Source organism: Mizuhopecten yessoensis, unplaced genomic scaffold (genome assembly GCF_002113885.1).
Source record: "Mizuhopecten yessoensis strain PY_sf001 unplaced genomic scaffold, ASM211388v2 scaffold1471, whole genome shotgun sequence".
NCBI classification, from domain to species: Eukaryota; Metazoa; Mollusca; class Bivalvia; order Pectinida; family Pectinidae; genus Mizuhopecten; species Mizuhopecten yessoensis.
Window position 1 is genome coordinate 650,287 of NW_018404063.1, and position 23,487 is coordinate 673,773.

At 36.8% G+C, this 23,487-nt stretch overlaps 2 protein-coding genes across 5 annotated transcripts in view; one reads left to right on the top strand and one right to left on the bottom strand.

The window, feature by feature from the left end:
- Nucleotides 1-17,243, bottom strand: part of LOC110462793 — a 22,009-nt gene extending 4,766 nt beyond the window's left edge. The window contains exons 1-10 of one of the 2 annotated variants that reach the window (XM_021516982.1): nucleotides 17,167-17,243; nucleotides 11,905-12,002; nucleotides 9,856-10,194; nucleotides 7,098-7,409; nucleotides 5,986-6,297; nucleotides 3,812-3,913; nucleotides 3,180-3,219; nucleotides 2,467-2,558; nucleotides 1,119-1,292; nucleotides 447-563 (exon numbers count right to left, since the gene is read on the bottom strand). In XM_021516982.1, coding sequence (XP_021372657.1) covers nucleotides 447-563; nucleotides 1,119-1,292; nucleotides 2,467-2,558; nucleotides 3,180-3,219; nucleotides 3,812-3,913; nucleotides 5,986-6,297; nucleotides 7,098-7,409; nucleotides 9,856-10,194; nucleotides 11,905-11,968 — 1,552 coding nt within the window. In that variant the 5' untranslated portion in view covers nucleotides 11,969-12,002; nucleotides 17,167-17,243. Of the gene's footprint in view, nucleotides 1-446; nucleotides 564-1,118; nucleotides 1,296-2,466; nucleotides 2,559-3,179; nucleotides 3,220-3,811; nucleotides 3,914-5,985; nucleotides 6,298-7,097; nucleotides 7,410-9,855; nucleotides 10,195-11,904; nucleotides 12,003-17,166 lie in introns of both variants that reach the window. The other variant, XM_021516972.1, reaches the window with a different exon arrangement.
- A 5,450-nt stretch (nucleotides 17,244-22,693) lies between these two features.
- LOC110462965 (nephrin-like) overlaps nucleotides 22,694-23,487 on the top strand; it is a 34,591-nt gene continuing 33,797 nt past the window's right edge. For all 3 annotated transcript variants that reach the window (XM_021517258.1, XM_021517265.1, XM_021517274.1), the window contains exon 1: nucleotides 22,694-22,776. In XM_021517258.1, coding sequence (XP_021372933.1) covers nucleotides 22,713-22,776 — 64 coding nt within the window. In that variant the 5' untranslated portion in view covers nucleotides 22,694-22,712. The remainder of the gene's footprint in view (nucleotides 22,777-23,487) is intronic.

The following is a 23,487-nucleotide window of genomic DNA, read 5'->3' on the forward strand; positions in this document are numbered from 1 at the left end:
CCCTTGTTTCTAAGGTAAATGATTGGCCAATAGGAGGCCCCAGATTCTGTTAGTCTCCCTCAATGACAACCCTTGTTTCTAAGGTAAATGATTGGCCAATAGGAGGCCCCATATTCTGTCAGTCTACCTCAATGACAGCCCTTGTTTCTAAGGTAAATGATTGGCCAATAGGAGGCCCCATATTCTGTCAGTCTACCTCAATGACAGCCCTTGTTTCTAAGGTAAATGATTGGCAAATAGGAGGCCCCAGATTCTGTTAGTCTCCCTCAATCACAGCCCTTGTTTCTAAGGTAAACGATTGGCCAATAAGAGGCCCCAGATTCTGTTAGTCTCCCTCAATGACAACCCTTGTTTCTAAGGTAAATGATTGGCCAATAGGAGGCCCCAGATTCTGTTAGTCTCCCTCAATGACAGGCCTGTAACAGGTAATGAATTCCTTTACTTACCATGCTCTACCTCCTTTATGAGAACACTGCGGTCAACTCCCTCAGCCCCGGTCACCACCACGTCGTTAGTTGCTACAGCTGCTGTGTTCGGGCCGCTTTCTTCATTCTCGTTCTCATCTAGAACCAGATTGTACGGTTAAGTATATGATTACAAGGTGTCATCTTAAAGCTTTTATATAAGAGAATTTTGATTGTCAGTTTATTCACAGCGGAAAAAAAAGGGGGTGACGGAGAATTCCACGTTATCATATAGCAGTGCGCTCTAGCCCCACACCAGACATCTATATGTCAAAAAGTCCAAGTCTGGTGATAGAGCCAGAGGAAACTCGGGCTAATGTGCAGTATGCTTTGAAAGTCATATATTGTTATGATTTATACCATATGATTGATAAAAAAAGTTGTTTGATATTCATTCATTATAGAAGAACAAAACCTAATGAATAGTGAACAACTGGGTTCAATAAAATTCAGAACTGATTATGCAATTAATTATCAATCAGTTTACTACATCCGATAACAAACTGATTTTAACTCATTCACCCATTAAGACACATTTGAACTCTTCCATTTCAAAGGATGGAATAGTTCATCACAAAATTTCAGGGGTGAATGAGTCAAACCGATGGCCCATCATTAGACTGTACAGAATCTCAATAAAAGCATCTGTCTCACCTGTATTTGTACTTTCCCTCAGTGCCGGAGGTAAGGGCAAGGACATGTCAGCTCCCGGAGAGTATACATTCAGAAGATCACGCCAGTTACTTCCCCGGTCCCGGGAGATGGTGAAGTACGGATCATCTGCTTCACGTGTCATGTTACTGATGTAGTCCGAGTAGAATTCATCATCTTCTGAAATAAAAAATTGTAAAATAACTTGAAGTATCTCTCATTCTGATTATTTGTTGCACAAGTCTGGAGTGTAAATTTATATTTTTGGGGGGAATAGCTAAAATACAGAGGTTAACGGATTCCTCTGATAAGAGCGTCACTTTCCTTACAGAATTCCTATTACTGGCACTGTAACCAAACCAAAGACTAACCACAAAACTTAAAGTTGTTTTATTTTGCAGTGTTCTGATTTTTTTTGGGAATTTGTATTTTTTTGCCAAAGAAAACCCAAAACAGTAACTGCGAAAAATACAACACTCAAAGTTAGAATTTTCAATTTATATGATAAGTAATAACTGTCATATTTGTTTGATAGTAAATTATTATTGGTATAGACCATCTCCATTAAGAGACCCCCTCTATAAAGTGCACCCTCCATTAAAAGACTACCTGTGTTAAGAAGCAACCTGTGATAAGAGACCACCTGTGTTGAGAGACCACTTCCATTAGGAAACCACCTGTATTAAGAGGCCACCTCTATAAAGTGCCCCCTCCATTAAGAGACCACATGTGTTAAGAGACCACCTCCATTAAGATACCACCCATATTAAGGGATCATCTCTATTAAGAGACAACATGTGTTAAACAACCATCTCTATTAAGAGACCACCTCTATAAAGTGCACCCTCCATTAAAAGACTACATGTGTTAAGAGACCATCTGTGATAAGAGACCACCTGTGTAAAGAGACCACTTTCATTAGGAGACAACCTGTATTAAGAGGCCGCCTCCATTAAGAGACCACCTCTATAAAGTGCCCCCTCCATTAAGAGATCATCTGTGTTAAGATACCACCTCCATTATGAGACCACCTCTATAAAGTGCCCCCTCCAGTAAGAGATCTCTTGTGTTAAGAGACCACCTATGTTAAGAGACCACCTCCATTAAGAGACCACCTCTATTAAGGGACCACCTCTATTAAGAGACCACATCCATTAAGGGACCACCTCTATTAAGAGACTACCTGTGTTAAAAGACCACCTCCATTAAGAGACCACCTCTATTAAAAGACCACCTCCATTAAGAGACCACTTTTGGACTGGTTGTTCACTTGATACAGGATATATTATACTGTTCACCAAATAATGTATTTAGCACCTGTGGCTTTGTACATTAAAATTTTGTAACTTACCCATCTTGGTACACTTTCGACAGATTGTACGGCCACAGCACCGACAAATCTTTCTACAACAGAAGCTGCAGCACCGGCCCACATTCTTCTTCCTGGAAACAAAAAAATAAACAATTTAAGGGTGAATACTACCTAACTGTGACATGGAGACTTAAGGGTGTATCCTACCTTACTGTGAAATGGAGATTTAAGGGTGTATGCTACCTAACTGTGACACGGAGACTTAAGGGTGTATGCTACGTACCTTACTGTGACATATGAAATTATGTCACTTATTCTCCAAAAGACTACAACTCTAAACATGTCTTTTATGAATGTAAAAACAAGAAAGTTAGGATATACTATCCTCTGTTAAGACACTGTCCTGCGACAATAAGGGATATAATATCTGTCTTACGATAAAAGATATTGTGATGGGAAAAGGATGTCTTACTAGCACATTTGGCAAAAACTGACCTTGGTTTCATATATATTTGTAAATTCTGCCTTTGGCTTATGGTAGCCAAGGGGTTTATTGCTTTTGAATTTTAGTTATATGTATTTATATTTTGTTTTTATTTAATGTAATTTTTCTATGTTCTTCTGTGTCGCGATAACAGACACAATGTATTGCTCAGAAAATCTGACAACCTCATATTGTCTACAATGTCGGAATCACTTCCTTGCCTCATATAAAATTTGATACATATCTGTGAGAAAGATTCTCGACTTACCCAGCACAGAACATCACTCCGAACAGTGCAAATCCAAGAACTGAAAAAAATGGCAAATAACTTGTAACAATTGTATCATACATTTGTAAAACCATATTATACTTTTATCTTTTATCATCACTAGTAAACATATAAAATTTTAAGCATGTTCACAAACAGATCCTTTTGCCAGAAAAAATGAAACGAAAATGTGTCCATTTGTTCTCTATAGTGTGATTTTTTTTACAAATAAAACCATATATTATAACTAGCAAAGGCATCACATTTCCAAACAAGTTTACAGAAAATATCACATTTCCAAACAAGTTTACAGAAAATATCACTATTTTATAGGTAAAAAGGATATTAAAATGTGTGTTTTTTCTCAATAGTGTGAAAACAAACTTTAAAAAAAAATGGTGGTCAGGTGTCGCAGTGGATTGTATGCACTCCCCTTTCACCAAGGCAGCAGGGTATCAATGCCCTGATTGGACATAAAATGGTATGGCGGTCACCTGCTCCCCCAGATGGGTTTTCATTAAGACCCCTTGCTTGCTAACATCTGGGCCAAAATAAGTGATTTATATAAGTTGTAATAACTTTCTTTCATAATTATTGTAAAAGATATATAGTTCATATTTAAACAAACTCACTTCCAATAACACCCATGGCGATGAGAAGAGAACGGTCACTGTCGTTTTTGTCTCCGCCCTGTATGATTGTCGGCGGCACTGGCGTGCTTGGGCTCCAGTTACCTGTAATAACGGAAATATTGTGTCTTAGTACTGCTATACTGGGAAAATTTTGCCCAAGAAAATATTTGCCCTTCACTGGTATAATCCGTTTTCGCGCAGTGTTATTTTCGCCCTTCACACATTGTTGTTATGCATGGTATTTTATGTACTTATTTGAACCATCGTGATAAATTTGGCCTCATTACGGTGAACGTCGAAAAGGCGAAAGTTAAACTGCCTCTTTCTGATTGGTCAGTCCACTGTAGAGTAACACGTCATAAACACAGGTCACAGTACATTGTACATGTCCTTAACTACATTTCACTACAAACTTAAAGCTAGACAAATACTATATTTCTTAAAATACAAATGTAGTATCTGTTAACTCATTCACCCCTGGAGACACATTTGAACTCTTTCAATTAAAAGGTTGGAATAGTTCATTATGAAATTTTAGGGGATGAATGATTAAAGCATATTAGAATGGGTATGGTATGTTGTTTTGTCCATACTGATGAGGTAAAAAGTATCAACCAAATTGCATGTTCAATTTGTTGCTAAAGACTCTCAAAAGGACGCTCTATCCCCTTAACTCATCATTCACCCCTGAAATTTCATAATGAACTATTCCAACCTTTGATTTGGAAGAGTTCAAATGTGTCTTCAGGGGTGAATGAGTTAAATACGAGTTAAATACAACTCATGACCACTTACGTCAATTGACCATAGTGATGCCGATGGGCAATCGGTTTAAAATCGTAACTAATAATCAGTTTGTATTCGGAAACAGAAAACTAATCAATGATCGATTCCATAATCGGTTTATAATTTTATGGGACCCAAATACAGTGAGTACACTACTGTTACATCAATAGACAGAGTTGTTCACTATACACTACTGTTACATCAATAGACAGAGTGGTTCACTATACACTACTGTTACATCAATAGACAGAGTTGTTAACAATACACTAGTTAACTAGACGACTAGTTGTCGTTCTTTCATAATTAATGGATTTCAAGCAATTTTTATGCAGTTTTAACAATCATGTAGTAAAAATCATCAGAATATATGACTTTCAGTAATTTTTTACATTGAAAACTTTTAACACTTTGATTTTAAGGAAGAACCGATTATATCTATAATGGAATTTGTAATTGATAATCGGAATTTGAAAGGGCAAACCGATCTATTTTGGATTATAATTGATCATCAGCCCATCACTAATTGACCATTCCTCACAGCGTGATCATTATAGTGTTTGTTTTAACAGGCAACCTTGTTTTAAAACATATTTTTGTTTTGTCTTACACTGGCCCCTATTGAACAGTGACCATATCAACTCTGAAGGACGCTGCTATTTTTTCCCTTTATAAATCTTTTCGATAGAAACGGCTTGACAACATTCGACAGGTTTAAATCAGCAATATTTTTTATCGTTTACATGTTTCAGCATTTTATGCCATCTTCATGTAAATCTGTATAAATCTTTGCTCACACACCAAGTTCATCCTGGTCAATTTTTCTTGCTATCTTTAATACATGAACATGTGAAAATAATGATAATTAGAATTCCAGGTTCTTATATACCACTTTATCACAACCTAGTTCGTAGGTCGTCTCAAAGAGGTTCACATATTATTATATGTGGTTATAGAGCCTTTGCAACCAGCCAATACATTTCTCAAATCCCTGGGAAGCATACAGCCGGCCGGAGCTGCCATTTCGGCCCTCACAGCTAGCATTCAACAATTCTAGCACTGCCCAACCACTTACTCATTTACAGCTGAGTAGACTGGAACAAGTGGAGTAAAGTATCTTGCTCAAAGTTACAACACAGTGCCGTGCCCTGACTCGAACATGCAACCCTTCGGTCACGAGCCCGGCGTCCTACCACTAGACTACCGTGCCTCCTCAAACACTGCAGAAATGTTTTTTGCATAACATAATTATGTGACCATGTTGCAACATATATATTTTTGAATTTACTGAAGATAAAATGAACGTCACATCTAATTAGTTTAAGTCTTTAACCAGCCAAAAATAAAAATTGAGTTTCACGTTAATACGACGAAATTATAAAGAGACTTACAGAGGCTGTGTGGATAGAAGTGAGAGCGATCAGACATGGGGCCGGACACCTCCTGCGCCTCACAGAAGATCGGCTGTGACCGGTTAGTCGTACAATTGACCCCTGTGATGGTCAGCACACTTCCGTTGACCAATATGTTGTACCCGACGTCCATTTGGGGGTAGATCCACCTTATCCTGATCTGAGGGGTGTAGTAATATGGGCCGGCTGACTTTCTCACAGCAGTACAGGTCAAAGTGCCATGTTTGACCTTTCTAGGTGTAAGGTCAAGGGTTACATTTGACGGAGTTATTTTTGGTTTGTCCAATTTTTCTGAAAATGAAAACAACAACCATGAATGTGTATATGTAACATTCTGTCTATTTTGTTTTCTCATAATATTGATATAAAATAAAAAATTTAAGTTTGATTTTTACTTTAACAATATGCCATTAAATAATACCTCAAGTTACTTAAAAAGATTCCAATTTCTTAGAAGAAGCACTCCCTAATTTTAGATTCTTAAACCTGATGAAAAGCACCGCTTCTCGAATGTAAACTCTGATCAAAGTCTATAGGTTACAAAATAAATCTTGTATGTACAAATAACACATAATTATCGTTATTTTGTCTATAGAAAGTAGTATTGGGAATCGGTTGAGATTTCAACATCGATGATCGGATATAATTGGTTAGTGGCAACCGATCGATTTTCGATTATTAATCGGTTAGCATACCGTTACATAATCCTTAAAAAAAACATTGTACTTTAAAAAAAAAAAAATCTTCATTTATTTAACAACAATTATGAAACAAGATTTTACAACTTATATTAATCACTCTTGTTGGCCCGGATGTAAGCGTGAAGGGGGGGGGTTCTTATTATGGAAGGAAACCGGAGTTCCCAGAGAAAACCCACGTGGTTGGGCAGGTAACCCCATACCTTTTCACAGGGAATCAAACACTGGTCGCCTTGGTGGAAGGCAAGTGCCCTATCCACTGCGCCCCACCCCCCACCCCCCACCCCCGACCACCCAAATTACCACAACAAATCACTAACTGGGCATTCATGAAACTTGGGCCTGTCATTTTTATTAAAATACTATTTTGATGATATATGTGTTTATGCTTACCCAGAACTATTAGAGTGAGTCCATATCTTTTCATCAATGGCTGAACCTCACATACATAAGTGCCATTTTCTGACGAAGTTAAGTTTTGTAATAAAAGGGAGACAATCCCATTCTGTGTATCAAACGACAAGGTTTTTGCGACTTTTGAGTCCGTCTGAATCATTCCTGACGCCGATATATTCGCGATGATGACTCCTTCTGGATTGTATATGGTAACGTTCTTCTGCTCTTTACGGATTTCCTCAATCGTAAAATTCAGCCTAACGTTTTCCGATTTGTTTGCTCTTACAACTCCTCCATCCTGAAGCAAGACTGAAAAAAAGATTGTAAAAAGTTGAGCTCATATCAAAACATCTTACCTGTATATTGTACAGTGTTTAAATGTTACCAGGTGAAAATTTCACATCAGTTCTTGACCTTCTCCGACTTGCAATATTTGAACCTGAATGACTACTACTTTATTTAAATCAATAGTTTGTTTGTTTGTTTGTTTGTGTTTTACGTCCTATTAACAGCTATGGTCATTTACGGAAGTGCCAGGTTTTGGTGGTGGAGTAAAGCCAGAGTTTCCGGAGTAAAACCATCGCCCTACGTCCAGTACCTGGCAACTGCCCCACGTGCACGTAGGCCTCGAACCTGCGACCCAATGGTGAAGGACTAGTGGACAAGTGGTAGCAGAATGTCAGACGCCTTAAATAATCAATAGACCTTACTATCAATATAAGTTCAAATTTCTTTCAGAAGAGCAACAAACTCAGATTATCGTTTCACACATTTTTCAGGACACTAATAAAGCAAAAAAACGTACTTCATAAATATTTAAGCATTACACAATTATTCAATCTGCAGAGTACATATCAGCCAACACTAAGGGTATTCTTTTTAGTGAATAATCAAATTATAAACACATGTTTCTGAAACTATATTTGATAAATATAGCATCTGTCCTGACAAAAACATTTAATCATAAAAACAATTGCCAGATTATTACATTCTTTGTGAAATTATTACTCGAAATGCATAATATATTATGCAAAAGTTAAATCCCAACTGCCTGCCTGTGTGATAAACTAGGTTTTGCTATTTAGGTCATTCAAGGTCATGCTTGTTATGTGAACTGTATTTTGAGTGCTTGATGTAGTATGCTGGTATATATCACTTAACAAAATTGTCATAGCAATCCTTTTTTGTTTGTGTTTTACGTCCTAGCCTATTTTAACAGCTTATAATGGTCATTTAAAGACGTGCCAGGTTTTGGTGGTGAAGGAAAACCGAAGTTCCTGGAGAAAAAACACCGTCCTACGGTCAGCACCTGGTGACTGCCCTATGTAAGTTGACGTCTTGAACCTGTGACCCGGTAGTGGATGGCTAGTGGTGCCAGAATGTCAGATGCCTAAACCACTTGGCCACCGTGGCCCCAGGTTCGCAGTTTTAATCAAACTCATAATTCTGCATCTTTGACTGCTTAGAACAAACATGGCTGGATTATCAACTACGAACAAAGATGAATGGATTATCTACTGGGAACAAAGATGACTGGATTATCTACTGGGAACAAAGATGACTAGATTATCTACTTGGAACAAAGATGACTGGATTATCTACTGGGAACAAAGATGACTGGATTATCTACTGGGAACAAAGATAACTGGATTAGCTACTGGGAACAAAGATGACTGGATTATCTACTGGGAACAAAGATGACTCGATTATCTACTGGGAACAAAGATAACTAGACTATCTACTGGGAACAAAGATGACTGGCCCATCTACTGGGAACAAAGATGACTAGATTATCTACTGGGAACAAAGATGACTGGATTATCTACTTGGAACAAAGATGACTGGATTATCTACTGGGAACAAACATGACTGGATTATCTACTGGGAACAAAGATGACTGGATTATCTACTGGGAACAAAGATAACTAGACTATCTACTGGGAACAAAGATGACTGGATTATCTATTGGGAACAAAGATAACTAGACTATCTACTGGGAACAAAGATGACTGGATTATCTATTGGGAACAAAGATAACTAGACTATCTACTGGGAACAAAGATGACTGGATTATCTATTGGGAACAAAGATAACTAGACTATCTACTGGGAACAAAGATGACTGGATTATCTATTGGGAACAAAGATAACTAGACTATCTACTGGGAACAAAGATGACTGGACCATCTACTGGGAACAAGGATGACTGGATTCTCTTTTGGGAACAAAGATGGCTGGATTATCTACTAGCCGTCTTAATGAAAGGCAAGTTCGGTACCAACTGCACCACCCGACCGCCCTAGATACATACATGTATAACCTGATTTATCACATAATGTACTGTGTTATCCAGTTAGTATACCCATGTCATATTTATTTGCGTATTAACCCATGTAATATGACCTATCAGCCCTGTGATTGGTTGTTTGTTTCAATTGTGACGTCACGCCTAGGACAAGTACACAACATCACAGAATTACGCACTGGAGTCAAAATGGCGGCTCTTTACATTTCAAGGTTGCATGAAAATTGTCGATTTACAGGAATAAATGCCACAAATCTTGATTATGTGATAAAAAGGATCTTATACTCGTTTTCATTTCATATGAAATTGATGAAACTTGTCACAAATTTTTCATTTTAGCTCGCCAGAGGCTCGCTATATTGAAAAATTCTTAAGACTTGTGTCATAAATCTCATATGAAATGGAAACTCATGTAAGATCCTATATGTATTGTTAACCTTTATGTACCAACCTTGTGTCTCCAGGATCACCAGCGACGACGTCTTCCCATAATAACCACATCCCCATTTACCAATGTCTTGCTGCAAGCTTGGGTTGAGAATTGTCAGAATGAGGTCCCGTTGACCTTTGACCTTCGAAACATCACATGCCACATTATAGTCACTAGAGGTGGTGTTAGTATCACATGTATGCTTCACCACAGCTACGTCTGTGAACTTTGAACTCTCCGGTGATTGGTGGAAGAAAGTGACGGTCGCCGAGTGAATGTCTTTAGTTGCACAGCACAGCGACCAGTTTGATCCGATCAGGGGTATCTTACAGAGATGAATGGCGACGTCTGGCTGTTCTCCTTAAAATAACATAATAAGAAATGGATTTTATATTTCATTAGTATGACTTAACATTTAAGGATTGAAATTCATGTTTTTAACATTTATTATTTAACAGTTCTATTCGAACTGGTGATAGGCTGATGATAGACTATTAATCGAAAATCGATTGGTTTGTCCTTTCCGATTTTGATTATAAATTCCATAATCGATATAAGCTTCAAATGTGACTTAAGGGGTGAATGGGTTAAGGCAGGAAATGCTTGCACGGTTTAGTGATGCTAAACATTATAACTTGAAAATGACACTGCATCTTTTCAGGTCCCTGATAATCGTAAAAGTATGACCGAAAGAGTTCCAATTGGAAAACAGTCAAATGTACAAGATGTACCACAGTTATAACTGTTGTCATGGGTCAATTCATGTAGTATTTTCTATAAGGGTTGTAAATGCAAAGAAAATGTAAATATTTTCACATGAACATAATGATTCATGTCAATAATATTTTCTGTTCCAATATATATAAACCGATATCACATTACAATCTAAGTAATATGTGCCCGATTTCTTATAATCCCTTTTTTTCTTGTTCAAGAGTACCCTTCCTTCATTATAATTTACAAACTGACATGGAAAATTGTTTCCTGTATACCAGGACATTTTTGCTGCAGTTTGATTTTTGCCTTTCCCCCCCCCCCCCCCCCTAACGAGGACAAATTTATCCTTTCAGCGAATGTTAGTAAACAACATAATATACATAGAATTTAGATAAGGAGGCCAAATTTTATATAGGGCGAACATTGATTTTTAACATTGAAGGGGCAAACATTTCCTGGTGTACAGTATTAAATTTTACATTACAGGTCATAATTGGAAAATATTTTAAACTCATTCACCCCTGAAATTTCATAATAAACTATTCCAACCTTTGAATTGGAAGAGTTCAAATGTGTCTTCATGGGTGAATGAGTTAATGTACCATCATTTATGTAGATAAGGTAAACCCAGAAATAAATCTGCTGCACCCATTGCAATATTTGGGATCTTTATAATTTTCCCTACTTCTAATTACTACCTTTTATTTCCTAACACCTTGCTCGGCAATACCTCACTTTTGGCTTTAATGTTGAACGTTTGCCCAGGTGAGAAAGGTAGTGGGTTCTATCCCAAGGCCGCAACAAAAGACCAAAATCCATAAAAATGGTAGCTGTTATTCCCTGCTTAATGTTTTAATTCAGTGAGATAGCACTATAAAGTCGGCATCAGATTCGCGCTATCACAAGGAGGCAAGTACACCAACATACCCTGTCTCCAGCATACACGCATACACAACATGTTGATCTTATATGACAGTGCAAGGAAAGGAACTGTTGTATTGACACTACCAATAGTTACTTCCCTTTATGAGAACTCTTGTTCTGTAGAAGTCAAGGTTGTTTGTATGTGTGAAACAAAATGGCAGGAAGACATAATTGGTGCTTGTGAGATCATTCAAAAGTGTTTTAACACAACAGAAATGGAGGCACGTCCTTAAATTACCTTACATGTAGCTGTTAATAAGACTTTAAATAAAATATAACCAAACCCCTAAGTCAAACTGAAGTTACGGAGCTAACAGGAGAAACAAGTTTTAGAAACTTGTACAATTTTTATTTGTATTTGAGTATAATGTAGTCGCAACGGCCAGTCAGGTTCATATGAAGAGAGATGTTTGTAAGGTAAAAACCTACCTAAGCTATTTGCCAGACAAGACAGAAGGCTTAAAAGCCACACCGAAGTCACCACAGCACGCATGCTAGTGTCGTCTTAGCCCCCCGGAAACACCAACCTACAACAAAAACAATGAAATAACAGAACATAATATTCAATTAAATTCAATTAAATACTACCATATAGCAGTTATTTATGACGGCTTAAATTTTCACGATTTTGACTCAAATTAGAAAATTATAAATTAACACGGATTATAATTTTGCAATCTAGATATTTAATGGAACTAAAATTTCCGTGGTGTTTTAGCACAGAGACAGGACATCCAGCATAAAAAAAAGTTAAATAGTCAAATGATTATAGGCTATATCACAGCATAACTAGCAACAACAAGTAATTATATTTTGTAAAACAAATCATCATCAGAACTATTAGATATGTGATATAGCTTATTTTCACACATCATTTCTCTTTATGTATATATGAATTGTCATAGCAACAAGCATGCTATTTCGTGAAGACATTACGATTATGAGGTTTATTATCCCGGCTCATTGGTCTTCATATTCTGCAGATCATATTTTCGCGATCACATTATTGACCCGCAAAATCGTGAAAATATCATCGCTGCAGAAATAGCCTGCTATACAGTATGATCCCAACATGCAGATTGTTTTCAGTTGCAGGATTACATGGAATACTGACCAGCTCTAGAAACAAGTATAGCTGGCAGGCTAATATGACTAAAGCATTACATGACCTTCAGTGGCAGCCCCTGTCAGAACACACTAGACAACAGCATCTAGTACTTTTCTATAATATAGTAAATGGCCTGGTATCAAACCCCATTAGTTGGGTTTGTTTGTGTTTTACGTCCTATCAAAAGCAATGGTCATTAAAGGGCGTATCTGGTTTTGTTGGTGGAGGAAAGCCGGAGTTCCCGGAGAAAAACCACCGACCTACGGCTAGTACCTAGCGACTGCCCCATTTAGGTCTCGAACCTGTGACCCAGTGGTGGAGGGCTAGTGGTAGTTGTAGTATATAAACATTGATTTATTCCATCCATAGCTAAAGACTGGAATAAACAGCCAGATAAATATCATCAACGGATATGGGTTGTTTCGCCCTAAATCCCATTCGCACCGCGGACGGGTCGTTTCGCTCTAAATCCAGTTCACTCAAGGTTGTTTCGCCTTAATGTATATATATATGTAACAGAGGTCATGTATAGTACATGCACATTTACTACGCGTGCGGGGACAGAAATGTGACGTACCTGTTGGTTACACCTGGCTACATATATTTTTCAGCTATGAATATCAGTTGAAGTGTTTAACCCTTCACCACAGTTAACCATAGTTGACTCATCCAGATGAATGTATGGTAGAGTCTACTAAAGTTACCTAGGGGTGAAAGGGTTAACATTATTTTATTTTTTTAGGAATTAGATCTATTAGTCCTTGGTTTTGTGGACTTTTGTTACAGTATTTTTATTGTCCGAAGAATTTCATGCATCTGTAGCTACATTGCAATTGTATGTGTAGAGCTGTTGACCACGTACAAATCTTATGAGTAAAATTACAAAACTAGCCATTCGGATTGATGTGTTTTGTCTGTGCCCCGCTTTAACCATCAATGTATATGTCAAGTTTGGTTGGTCTGGCAATAGTTTCAGAGAAACTAACTTAAAAGCAAAATCTTAATGTTGATGGAGATGCTTTTGATGCATGGGCTGAGATGTACTACGTAAGATGCATCTATGGTCCAAGTTTGGTTGTTCTAGCATTTATACTTTCAGTGAAACTAACTTAAACGCAAAAACTTAATGTTGACACCACCACCGCCGGAAAAGCAACACCTAATTATAGACAGAAAGTGCTAAGGGAGACCTATTCCATCTTTGCATATTGCAGAGTTATCTTCTCTTGGTAGCAGGTATTGATTGTTACGTCACCTGTTTGTGAGGGTAACCTCATCAATTTTTGAGAAAACGACGTAATTTTCTCACACAAACCAATGACGTAACAATCAATAGAAAAACAACTAATTAGCCATACACTTTAATATGAAATAGGACTAAAATGTGTTGCTCTAAAATATTGAACCAAATATTTTTAGGGGGGGGGGGATTTAGGGCAAAATTATCTAACTATTATATTTTGAAACGGGACTAGAAACACTATCAGTGAGGAGAAGAGGAGAAAAAGGCGCAAGTTGAATATTATATAAATGGAAAACAATTTATAATTAACCCCCAGCTATTTATTGGCCCTTTTGCCAAACACAGTGCAGGGTTCCAACAATCGGTTATGGTATCATTAATTTACGGAACCAAACTGATTACAATATTCCTTCTTTTAGATTCTCCTCAAGCAACTTCTCTTTTCTGCCATCAAGTTTACGTCTTTGGAATTCATTAGACAATACAAAAAGAACATTACCATCTTTAAATACTTTCAAATCTTCTATATCTAGTGGTGCAAATTTGTCTCCATCTTATAATGATTTTGGCAAATGCAATATGCATATAAATGTATTATATACGAAACCCAGGCATCAGTGATTTGTTCCGTGTTAAGATTGTTGATAATCCAGCTTAAGGTAATAGGATTGTGTCACCATTTCTCAGTAGAATTTCTTCAAATTTTTTAATTATATTGCTTTAAAGTAAAGAAAATTTTCTGGCACAAAAAAAAAATAGGTTGTCAGAATTTTAAGGATTTTAAATGGAAATTTATGTAAAAAGGAGTGAATTTTGAAAAAAAAATGAAAGACACAATATTTTTACAAAATAATGTCAATAAAAATGATACTGACATATATTAGTATTGCATCAATGTATATCAATTTAATAAATGCTGAAATTGTGTAAAATAAATTCTCTATACACGATATAAAAATTGACATTTTATAATAAAACCATATACACATAGTAATTGCAGGTAAGAGTTATCGTTCTTGAAAAACTTCACAGTAGTGAAATAGGTAGCCGGTTTCCTGAAGTACAGAAAAATGTGACTCATTGATTAAAAAAACCTGAATTAATGCCTGGATTGCTTTTAAATACTTTAATATTGAGAGAACACACTGTTCTGTCAATAATAAACATACAATATTCATCAATTTAATGTTAAACATTAGAATTTGCAGAAATTGTGATGCCGTCTCCCTACATTGGATATTCAACCAGGGATGTACTTCCTGTTTTCGTTTATCAATATACTCCAATGACCTTAAGCTTGTGGACATTCCTGTGAGGATGTTTGGCATTTTTTCTTAGAATGTTAGCTTTTTAATACAGCACGAATCACACTCATTGAATATACATGTACTTCTTAAGTTAATTTAGATTTATTATTATTTGGTAATGAAAATCTGTCTGTAGATGCCAATATAGAAGTAATCACACACGCGTAATTTTTCATCAAATCCAGCAACAGGTTTTAAGAAAAAAATATAATCATTGTTAAGTATATTACATGTATGTATGTATGCCTTGTTAAATGCTGACATGTACATATCAATATGCACTGTACTAGAGGAAAAGGAGTTGATTAATTAGTTGATATAACTTGTGCCAAATCCTCAGCTCAAATTTCAGGCAATAAATATGTTTAAATCAATTTAGGGCGAAACAACCCGATACCCTCATGATCATCAACAGTAAAAGTGTACAGGAAATCTTCAAGATGCACTATGATCAGCACGTAGGAATAGTCAGACTAAAGTATAGCTACTGGGGGGTAAAGTATAGATACTGGGGGGTAAAGTATAGATACTTGGGGTAAAGTATAGATACTGGGGGTAAAGTATAGATACGGGGGGGTAAAGTATAGATACTGGGGTGTAAAGTATAGATACTTGGGGTAAAGTATAGATACGGGGGGATAAAGTATAGATAGTGGGGGGTAAAGTATAGATATTTGGGGTAAAGTATAGATACTTGGGGTAAAGTATAGATACTGGGTGGTAAAGTATGGATACTGGGGGTAAAGTATAGACACTGGGGGATAAAGTATAGATACGGGGGGGTAAAGTATAGATAGGGGGGGATAAAGTATAGATAGTGGGGGGTAAAGTATAGATACTTGGGGTAAAGTATAGATACGGGGGGATAAAGTATAGATACTGGGGGATAAAGTATAGATAGTGGGGGGTAAAGTATAGATATTTGGGGTAAAGTATAGATACTTGGGGTAAAGTATAGATACGGGGGGATAAAGTATAGATAGTGGGGGGTAAAGTATAGATCCTGGGGGGTAAAGTATAGATATTTGGGGTAAAGTATAGATACTGGGTGGTAAAGTATGGATACTGGGGGTAAAGTATAGATACGGGGGGGTAAAGTATAGATATTTGGGGTAAAGTATAGATACGGGGGGGTAAAGTATAGATACGGGGGGGTAAAGTATAGATACTGGGGGGAAAAGTATGGATACTGGGGGTAAAGTATAGACACTGGGGGATAAAGTATAGATAGTGGGGGGTAAAGTATAGATACGGGGGGATAAAGTATAGATACTGGGGGTAAAGTATAGATACGGGGGGATAAAGTATAGATACGGGGGGATAAAGTATAGATAGTGGGGGGTAAAGTATAGATATTTGGGGTAAAGTATAGATACGGGGGGATAAAGTATAGATACGGGGGGATAAAGTATAGATAGTGGGGGGTAAAGTATAGATCCTGGGGGGTAAAGTATAGATACTGGGGGGTAAGGTATAGATACTGGGGGTAAAGTATAGATACTGGGGGGTAAAGTATAGATACTGGGGGTACTCACTGTCCCTGGTACGCTCATGATCAGCCGTGAGCCATGACCAATAACCTTAAGTTGCTGATATATGATGACCTCAAGCAGAGACGTATAAAGCCATATACGTCTCTGCCTCAAGGTATTTAATTTGATCGACAGTGCTTAGTTTTTGTCCGAGGTGTATATTTAGTTTATGTACAAGATATGAAAATCATTGTCCGAGGTAACACTTAATCATACATAAAACTGTAATAAAATGGACAAGAGAGTAGATTTATACATAAAAGCTCCACAGATGACAGAAAGATTTCTGATATTTCGTCAGTGATCAACAACAGTTTGCAGACTTCCTGTGCTTGAAAACGAAAGTGGGTGACTCATAGTCCAACACACGGATCTTACTTTCAAATACCTTTTATAAAACCCAGAACAATGGAAATAAAATTCAATTTTGATGATCAAGCGAGTGTTCAGTCAATATATTCGTAAATATAGTAATGACACAGTTTTGTTAACCATGCCTACCTGTATAGTTTTGGCATCAGGACGTTGTCGTAGTCCGACATTTTGCATAGTTTGTTACCTGAACATCTAGGTCAATCTGGCGCTTGACGGTGAAGGCGAAAAATTGTAGCCTCATTCGCATCCGAGTCGGACCCATTCAACATTCTCTTCATGATCAACTCCCATCAAAAGGGTTCGCGGTTCTTTCCGTATCACCGATATATAAATCTTTTCGTAAATCATGCATACTTCTTTTATACGACATTGATAAAATATAAATTTAAAATTAAGACCGGCCCGCAGAGAGATTAGATTCAACACTTTGCAATTTATATTTTTTGTTATTAGTTTTTCTCTCCCCATTTTATTTATTTATTTATTTATTTATTTATTTATTTATTTATTTATTTATTCATTGATTCATTTATCTATCAATGTTTTGCTTTCACAAGGTATACGATTAGCTCTGCTTTACTACAATATCAGGCGCTGATTTAGAAGACGGCGAATTAAAGTGAACGACCAGAATTCGAAAAAACTTGTTTCGAAATCGTTGTAAATTAAATAAAGTTTAATTTTAAAAGTAAGTGATAACTGTAGTATACCATATTTTTAATGTATCGACGAGCGGAGCTACGAGGTAGAAATAAACTTATGGGAGAATTTCATTCATGTAGACGCAGAGGCGAGAAATAGCAGTTAAAAATGATGATAATTGTGGCCAAAAAAAAGTTTGGGGAGAGGAATTCAGGTCGCCTGGGTACCCGGTCGTTTGGGTATTTCTGAAAGTCGTTTGGGTATTTCTGAAAGTCGTTTGGGTATTTCTGAAAGTCATTTGGGTATTTCTGAAAGCCGTTTCGGTATTTCTGAAAGTCGTTTCGGTATTTCTGAAAGTCGTTTGGGTATTTCTGAAAGTCGTTTCGGTATTTCTGAAAGTCGTTTCGGTATTTCTGAAAGTCGTTTCGGTATTTCTGAAAATCGTTTCGGTACTTATGGAAAACACATTTTGGTACCAAGTTATAGTCAACGTCAACACTTTTTGCGTGCTGTATACCTTCAAGGGAAGTAACTCTAGGTGTTGAGTCAAACTTGTGCTATAATACACGTGTTTGTATCAGTTTGTTATTTTGATTTGCTCATGTTTCTAATATCTTTCTTTAATACATTTTCTGAAGTGGTCTTTGCTTGTTTTGATACAGTCCATGTATATTTGATATAAGCACGAACTTGATATTTAATATGTCAGTGACATAAGTGTTTTTTTTACACGTGAGGGTACCGCAAAATGAGTTTGTACTGTTATTTTTACTGCTAAGTAAAGCGGGACATATATAAGATATGTTAAGTTAATAATTGCAATAATTTTTAAGTATAAAAAACCCAAACGTTTAATAAACAACCATCAATAAATAACAAATGAGAAATATTTATCAACTAATAAACGAAGTACCGAAAAAATTGTTGAAGTACCAAACAACTTAAATACAGGTACCGAAACTACTTACAAAATGTACCGAAACAACTTAAATACAGGTACCGAAACTACTTACAAAAAGTACCGAAACAACTTAAATACAGGTACCGAAACTACTTACAAAAAGTACCGAAACAACTTAAATACAGGTACCGAAACTACTTACAAAAAGTACCGAAACCTGTTCTTTTTGAAGTACCGAAACTACCGGGTACCGAAACGACTGTACCCCGTTTTTTCAACTTATATTAATCACGGATGGTGGCGCGCATGTCTGAATGTGGGAGGAAACTAGAGTACCCAGAGAAAACCTACCTGGTCAAGCAAGTGACCTAATACATGTCCAAGCCAGACCAGGAATCGAAGCTCGGTCGTCTTGGTGAAAAGACGTTTGCCCTGAAATACCGCTAATTGCAAATATTTGTAACGACAGTACTAGCATTAAGAACATTTCACTCCGCGACAACTACCCTTTTTAAGATATGTCCCGGCCTGGGGATAGAATCCATTGCCTTCCTCGCCTGGGCGATAAGAGCACAGTGCACGGTTGGTAGGCCGCCCACTCAGTTCTCAAGTCTAAACATATGGATCCGTAAAACATAATTCTTGTTTCTGTTGTAGTTGGTGTATTTTTCATCTTCCTCTAAGTATCTTAATTTTGAAATACATAAATTATTGATTGGTTTTCACGCATCAACCCTGGCCCCATTTTCTGTTTCAAAAGAAGTTTGGGCCAATTTCGATTCCCAACTTTTTGGCCTCTAGCACTCGATGAGTTTTAGAAGGACGAATTACAGCAGGGGCATGCTCTTTTATGCGGAACAACCGGTTTGTCTGTAACAAAGTAACTTGTTCGGGTATACTGACGCACCTGTAAAGGTTTATGCAGGCCTTGCAAGGCTTTGTCAAGGCTCGCCTAAAAGAAGCATCATATTACTAAGTAAACGAACACCTCTGGTTTAACCGGTTCAATCTTTTGGATCGCGATAAACGAAAGCGGCCCTGTATGATATAGCGTATTTCAAAATTTTGGCAAACTGTATTTTTCACCCAATTATAATTGTGCAATCACATGTATGTTGAGTTACGTTATTTGTTTAAGTCATTAAACATATTTGAAGTGTTATGTAAATTTATATAAAAATAGGTTCGGTGGAAAATGATAAACTAAACTTTAAACTAGAACACGACGTATCTACAATTTTTATCGGGTTTGGATCGGTATCGGGTTTGGACCGCAGTACAAATTTGATTACGACCACGTTTGCAAAGTAAATTGTATTAGCTACAAGCGTTTCTGTGTCATGATTAGATCACACGTATCCCATCCGGATTTTAAGTCATTCTTAGTTCTCTGGCCCAGAGATCTAAAATTTTGTCGAAGTTTAACTTGTTATCGCATTTGTGGTCTAACTATTTATTTGTGGTGGTATATTGTGATGCCTGATTGTTGGTTTGATACAGTAAATTTGTTGTTTAATTTTCTTAAAAAGTTACTTTTTTTGGTAATATAAGTTTTAAGGTCTATATTGTTGTGTGTATCTTGTTCACGGATGGCGACAGACACGTATAAGGTCCATGCGGTTGCGAGGACGTCAAACTCCATGCAATCTGATTACAATGATATCCTGAACGTAAGGCTAACGTGATACGTAGAGATTTTAATCAGATTGAATCCCATACAAAATAAACCAATGCTGACCTTGGCATTATGCATACTATTTTTGCCATATTTACATAAACTAATTTGCACGTTCCATCACGTGTATTATATCAGGGACGTATAATATATATATATATCTCTATATACTGTCCCTGATTATATAAATTGTTATTTTCTTCCTAGAATTTTATCTTAAGGCATTATGGCAATGTATTTTTTGTTTTTGTTTTGTTTTGTAATTGTTTTTCTTCACAACTATCTGTATTTTTTCGTAAAAACATATTCTGGAAATGGGAACATACATTAAGTTTATTAAATACCAGAATGTTACATTAAAGGTATAGACTACATCAAGGATATGTTTCCTCTTTCGTTCCTGTACATACTTACGCGACAAACTCGAGTTACTTCCCTTTGTACGCTAAGCCATTTTCAGCTGATATAGATCAAAGAAATTATCTTTAGTCAGGTTCTTTTTTTTTATTCGGAATGAAACATTTGGCAATTTCAAAACTCGACCGACATTTTTTAAAAACTTGCCGAGAAGTAATAATTTCATAAGTAACATATATGTCTGATCACAGGGTCACGTTACAATCACACATATGCTATAATGATATGGGTCACAACACACATAAACATATGTTTATGTGTGTTGTGACCCATATCATTATAGCATATGTGTGATTGAAACGTGACCCTGTGGTCTGATGGAATTAACAATCAGCATACGACGTCAATATATTTTTTTTCAATTTCAACTATTTTTATTAATCATCAATCATGATCAATTGGATTGAACATCAAGCTTTCAGTTAAGTTCTCCCCATAATACGAAACATTTTATTGAAATGATATCCGGTAATTGATAGAAATGGAGATTATGTAATATACAGTAAGATTCAGTTTGTCATATATATTAGATATATATTCTAAATTTTGTAATGATATACAAATGTAATACATGCTGCTATATACAAATGCAGCTGAGGGATAAGTGCCGTATCGACCCCCGAGTTTCATATGTTAAGGTCCACGGGTTCATCACCCTATAGTCCATCCTTGATATCCAGGGGTTACGCTCACTTTCCTCTCTACACCCCTGGATGTACAGCTCAATATAGTCAATACAATAGCGGACTTGGAGAAGGTAGACAGTATCGTACCCACAGCGACCTGAGAAAACTAAGGTTTTCAAAGGAACTTTACGTCCTTTAGGGGTTTAGATCGACTTTCGGTAAAAAAAAATGCCACCATAATGATTATACATATACGAAAAGGGTGGAAATATATCGATGTCCAAAAGTCGACACCACCAAACTTTCAAAAACAACATTTCTAGTTGATGTACGAAAACAATGCTTAGTACCCTTGGAAAGATGTTTTTTCTTTCTTTTAAAAACCTCGTATATGTACGTAAAATGTATTCTCCTTCCGCAGACATAATCTCCGTTTCCTCCAAAAACACACCATATTTCCAAGTTTTTCGCTGTCATAGAGCCACTTTTTGTATATTAATGAGAATGACGTCAGCCACGTGTTGTGAGTGACTGGATGCGTAGCCATTTTTTTTCGCTAAAATTACCAGCCAACCAACACTGCATGTTTCGGCACGAGGCTGACGTCAACCTCATTAATACAAAAAGTGGCTCAATTACTGCGAAAAACTTTGAAACTCTGTATCTAGGATGTTAGCCCACGGGGTCTTCATGTGGAAAGAAACCGGAGCACCCCGAGAAAACCCATGTGACCTGGCAGGTGACCCTATCGACGCTCGGCCGTCTTGGTGAAAACCGAGTGCGCTATCCACTGCGCCACCTGACCATCTAAAACCCTTTCGTTGACATAATGAAATGGATATATAACATGGTCACACTGTTGCCTATACTTATCAACTATGTACTCTTTTTTTGTGGAAATTTGTATTATTTGAAGCTGTAGTGGTACATGGAAATTATGAAGAAAGTCTCAAAAATAACGTGCGGTTATGTCAAATAGGTCCCCCCCCCCCCCCCCCCCCCCCCAAACAAAAATTAAATAAAAAAAACACCAAAAACCGCATTTCCCACTCATATATGAGCTCATAACCATGACCACATAACCCCGAGTAATATATATACATATATGCAATACAAACAACAACAAAAAACGACAGCTCTCCTCCTTTGCAAAAAATAGACCTAGTTTGTTATCAACGCATTGCTTTTTGACAAAATAATTTTCTTTAAAATTATGTACAATATATATATATGCGTGTTATTGTCTAAATATCCATACTTCATTACTTTGTTTTGTCGATTATCGAATTACAACTTACAGAGCATATACTTCTGACTTGTGTAATGATATACATGCTTATATCCGGTTATAAATAGAACCTGGAAGTAAATAGTCCAAAAGAATTCGTGAACAGTTGTTTTATCTACCAGTATGCTGATCGCAAAGCAGCGGATCATTTGGCTGTTGGTACTCTTACTACACACCATCAGTTTTGGTAAGTGATTTTGAGAATTTCTAATATATTATTTAATGTTTCCTTGCTTGCTATTGTACCCTCACGTACAGCTTAACTCTGTGTGAACACGGTGAATATATTAGATATCAATGCGGAAGTTAAGTACCTACACCGGGTAGATGATGTAAATAGGACAACTCGTATGTACAAGCTCGTTGTGTATGTGTACTGACAATACGCATCTAGAATATCGAGGATACGTTTTAGTTTTAAGATACTACTATTACCGATCACGCTTTAAGAGATACACCGTTATAAGTATTGTTTCTGATAATAGTGGTAGAGAACTTCCCTACGCTCTATTCATGCAAGTTTCTCTGCTGTACCCGATTCTTTCTAAATCCCCCAAGTACTTAAAACGAGGCATGTGTGGTCGGTCGGTGCAGTGGATAGCGCACTTACCTTCCACAAAAAGGCGGCCGTGGTTCGATTTCCCGATCGGACGTGAACAGATATATGGTGTCACCTGCCCGACCACGTGGGTTTTCTCCCGGTGCTTCGGTTTTTCTCCTACATTTAGACCATCCGCCACCAGATAACTATCTATCTATCTGGTACTGTAAGACATAGACATGTTACTAGAGAACTAGACGGCATTAGAAGGAAATTAATTCCACATACATCAAGGTTGATATTCACTTTCTATAGATATGTAGTATAAGTTTCAAAATCTTAAAGCACGGTTTATTG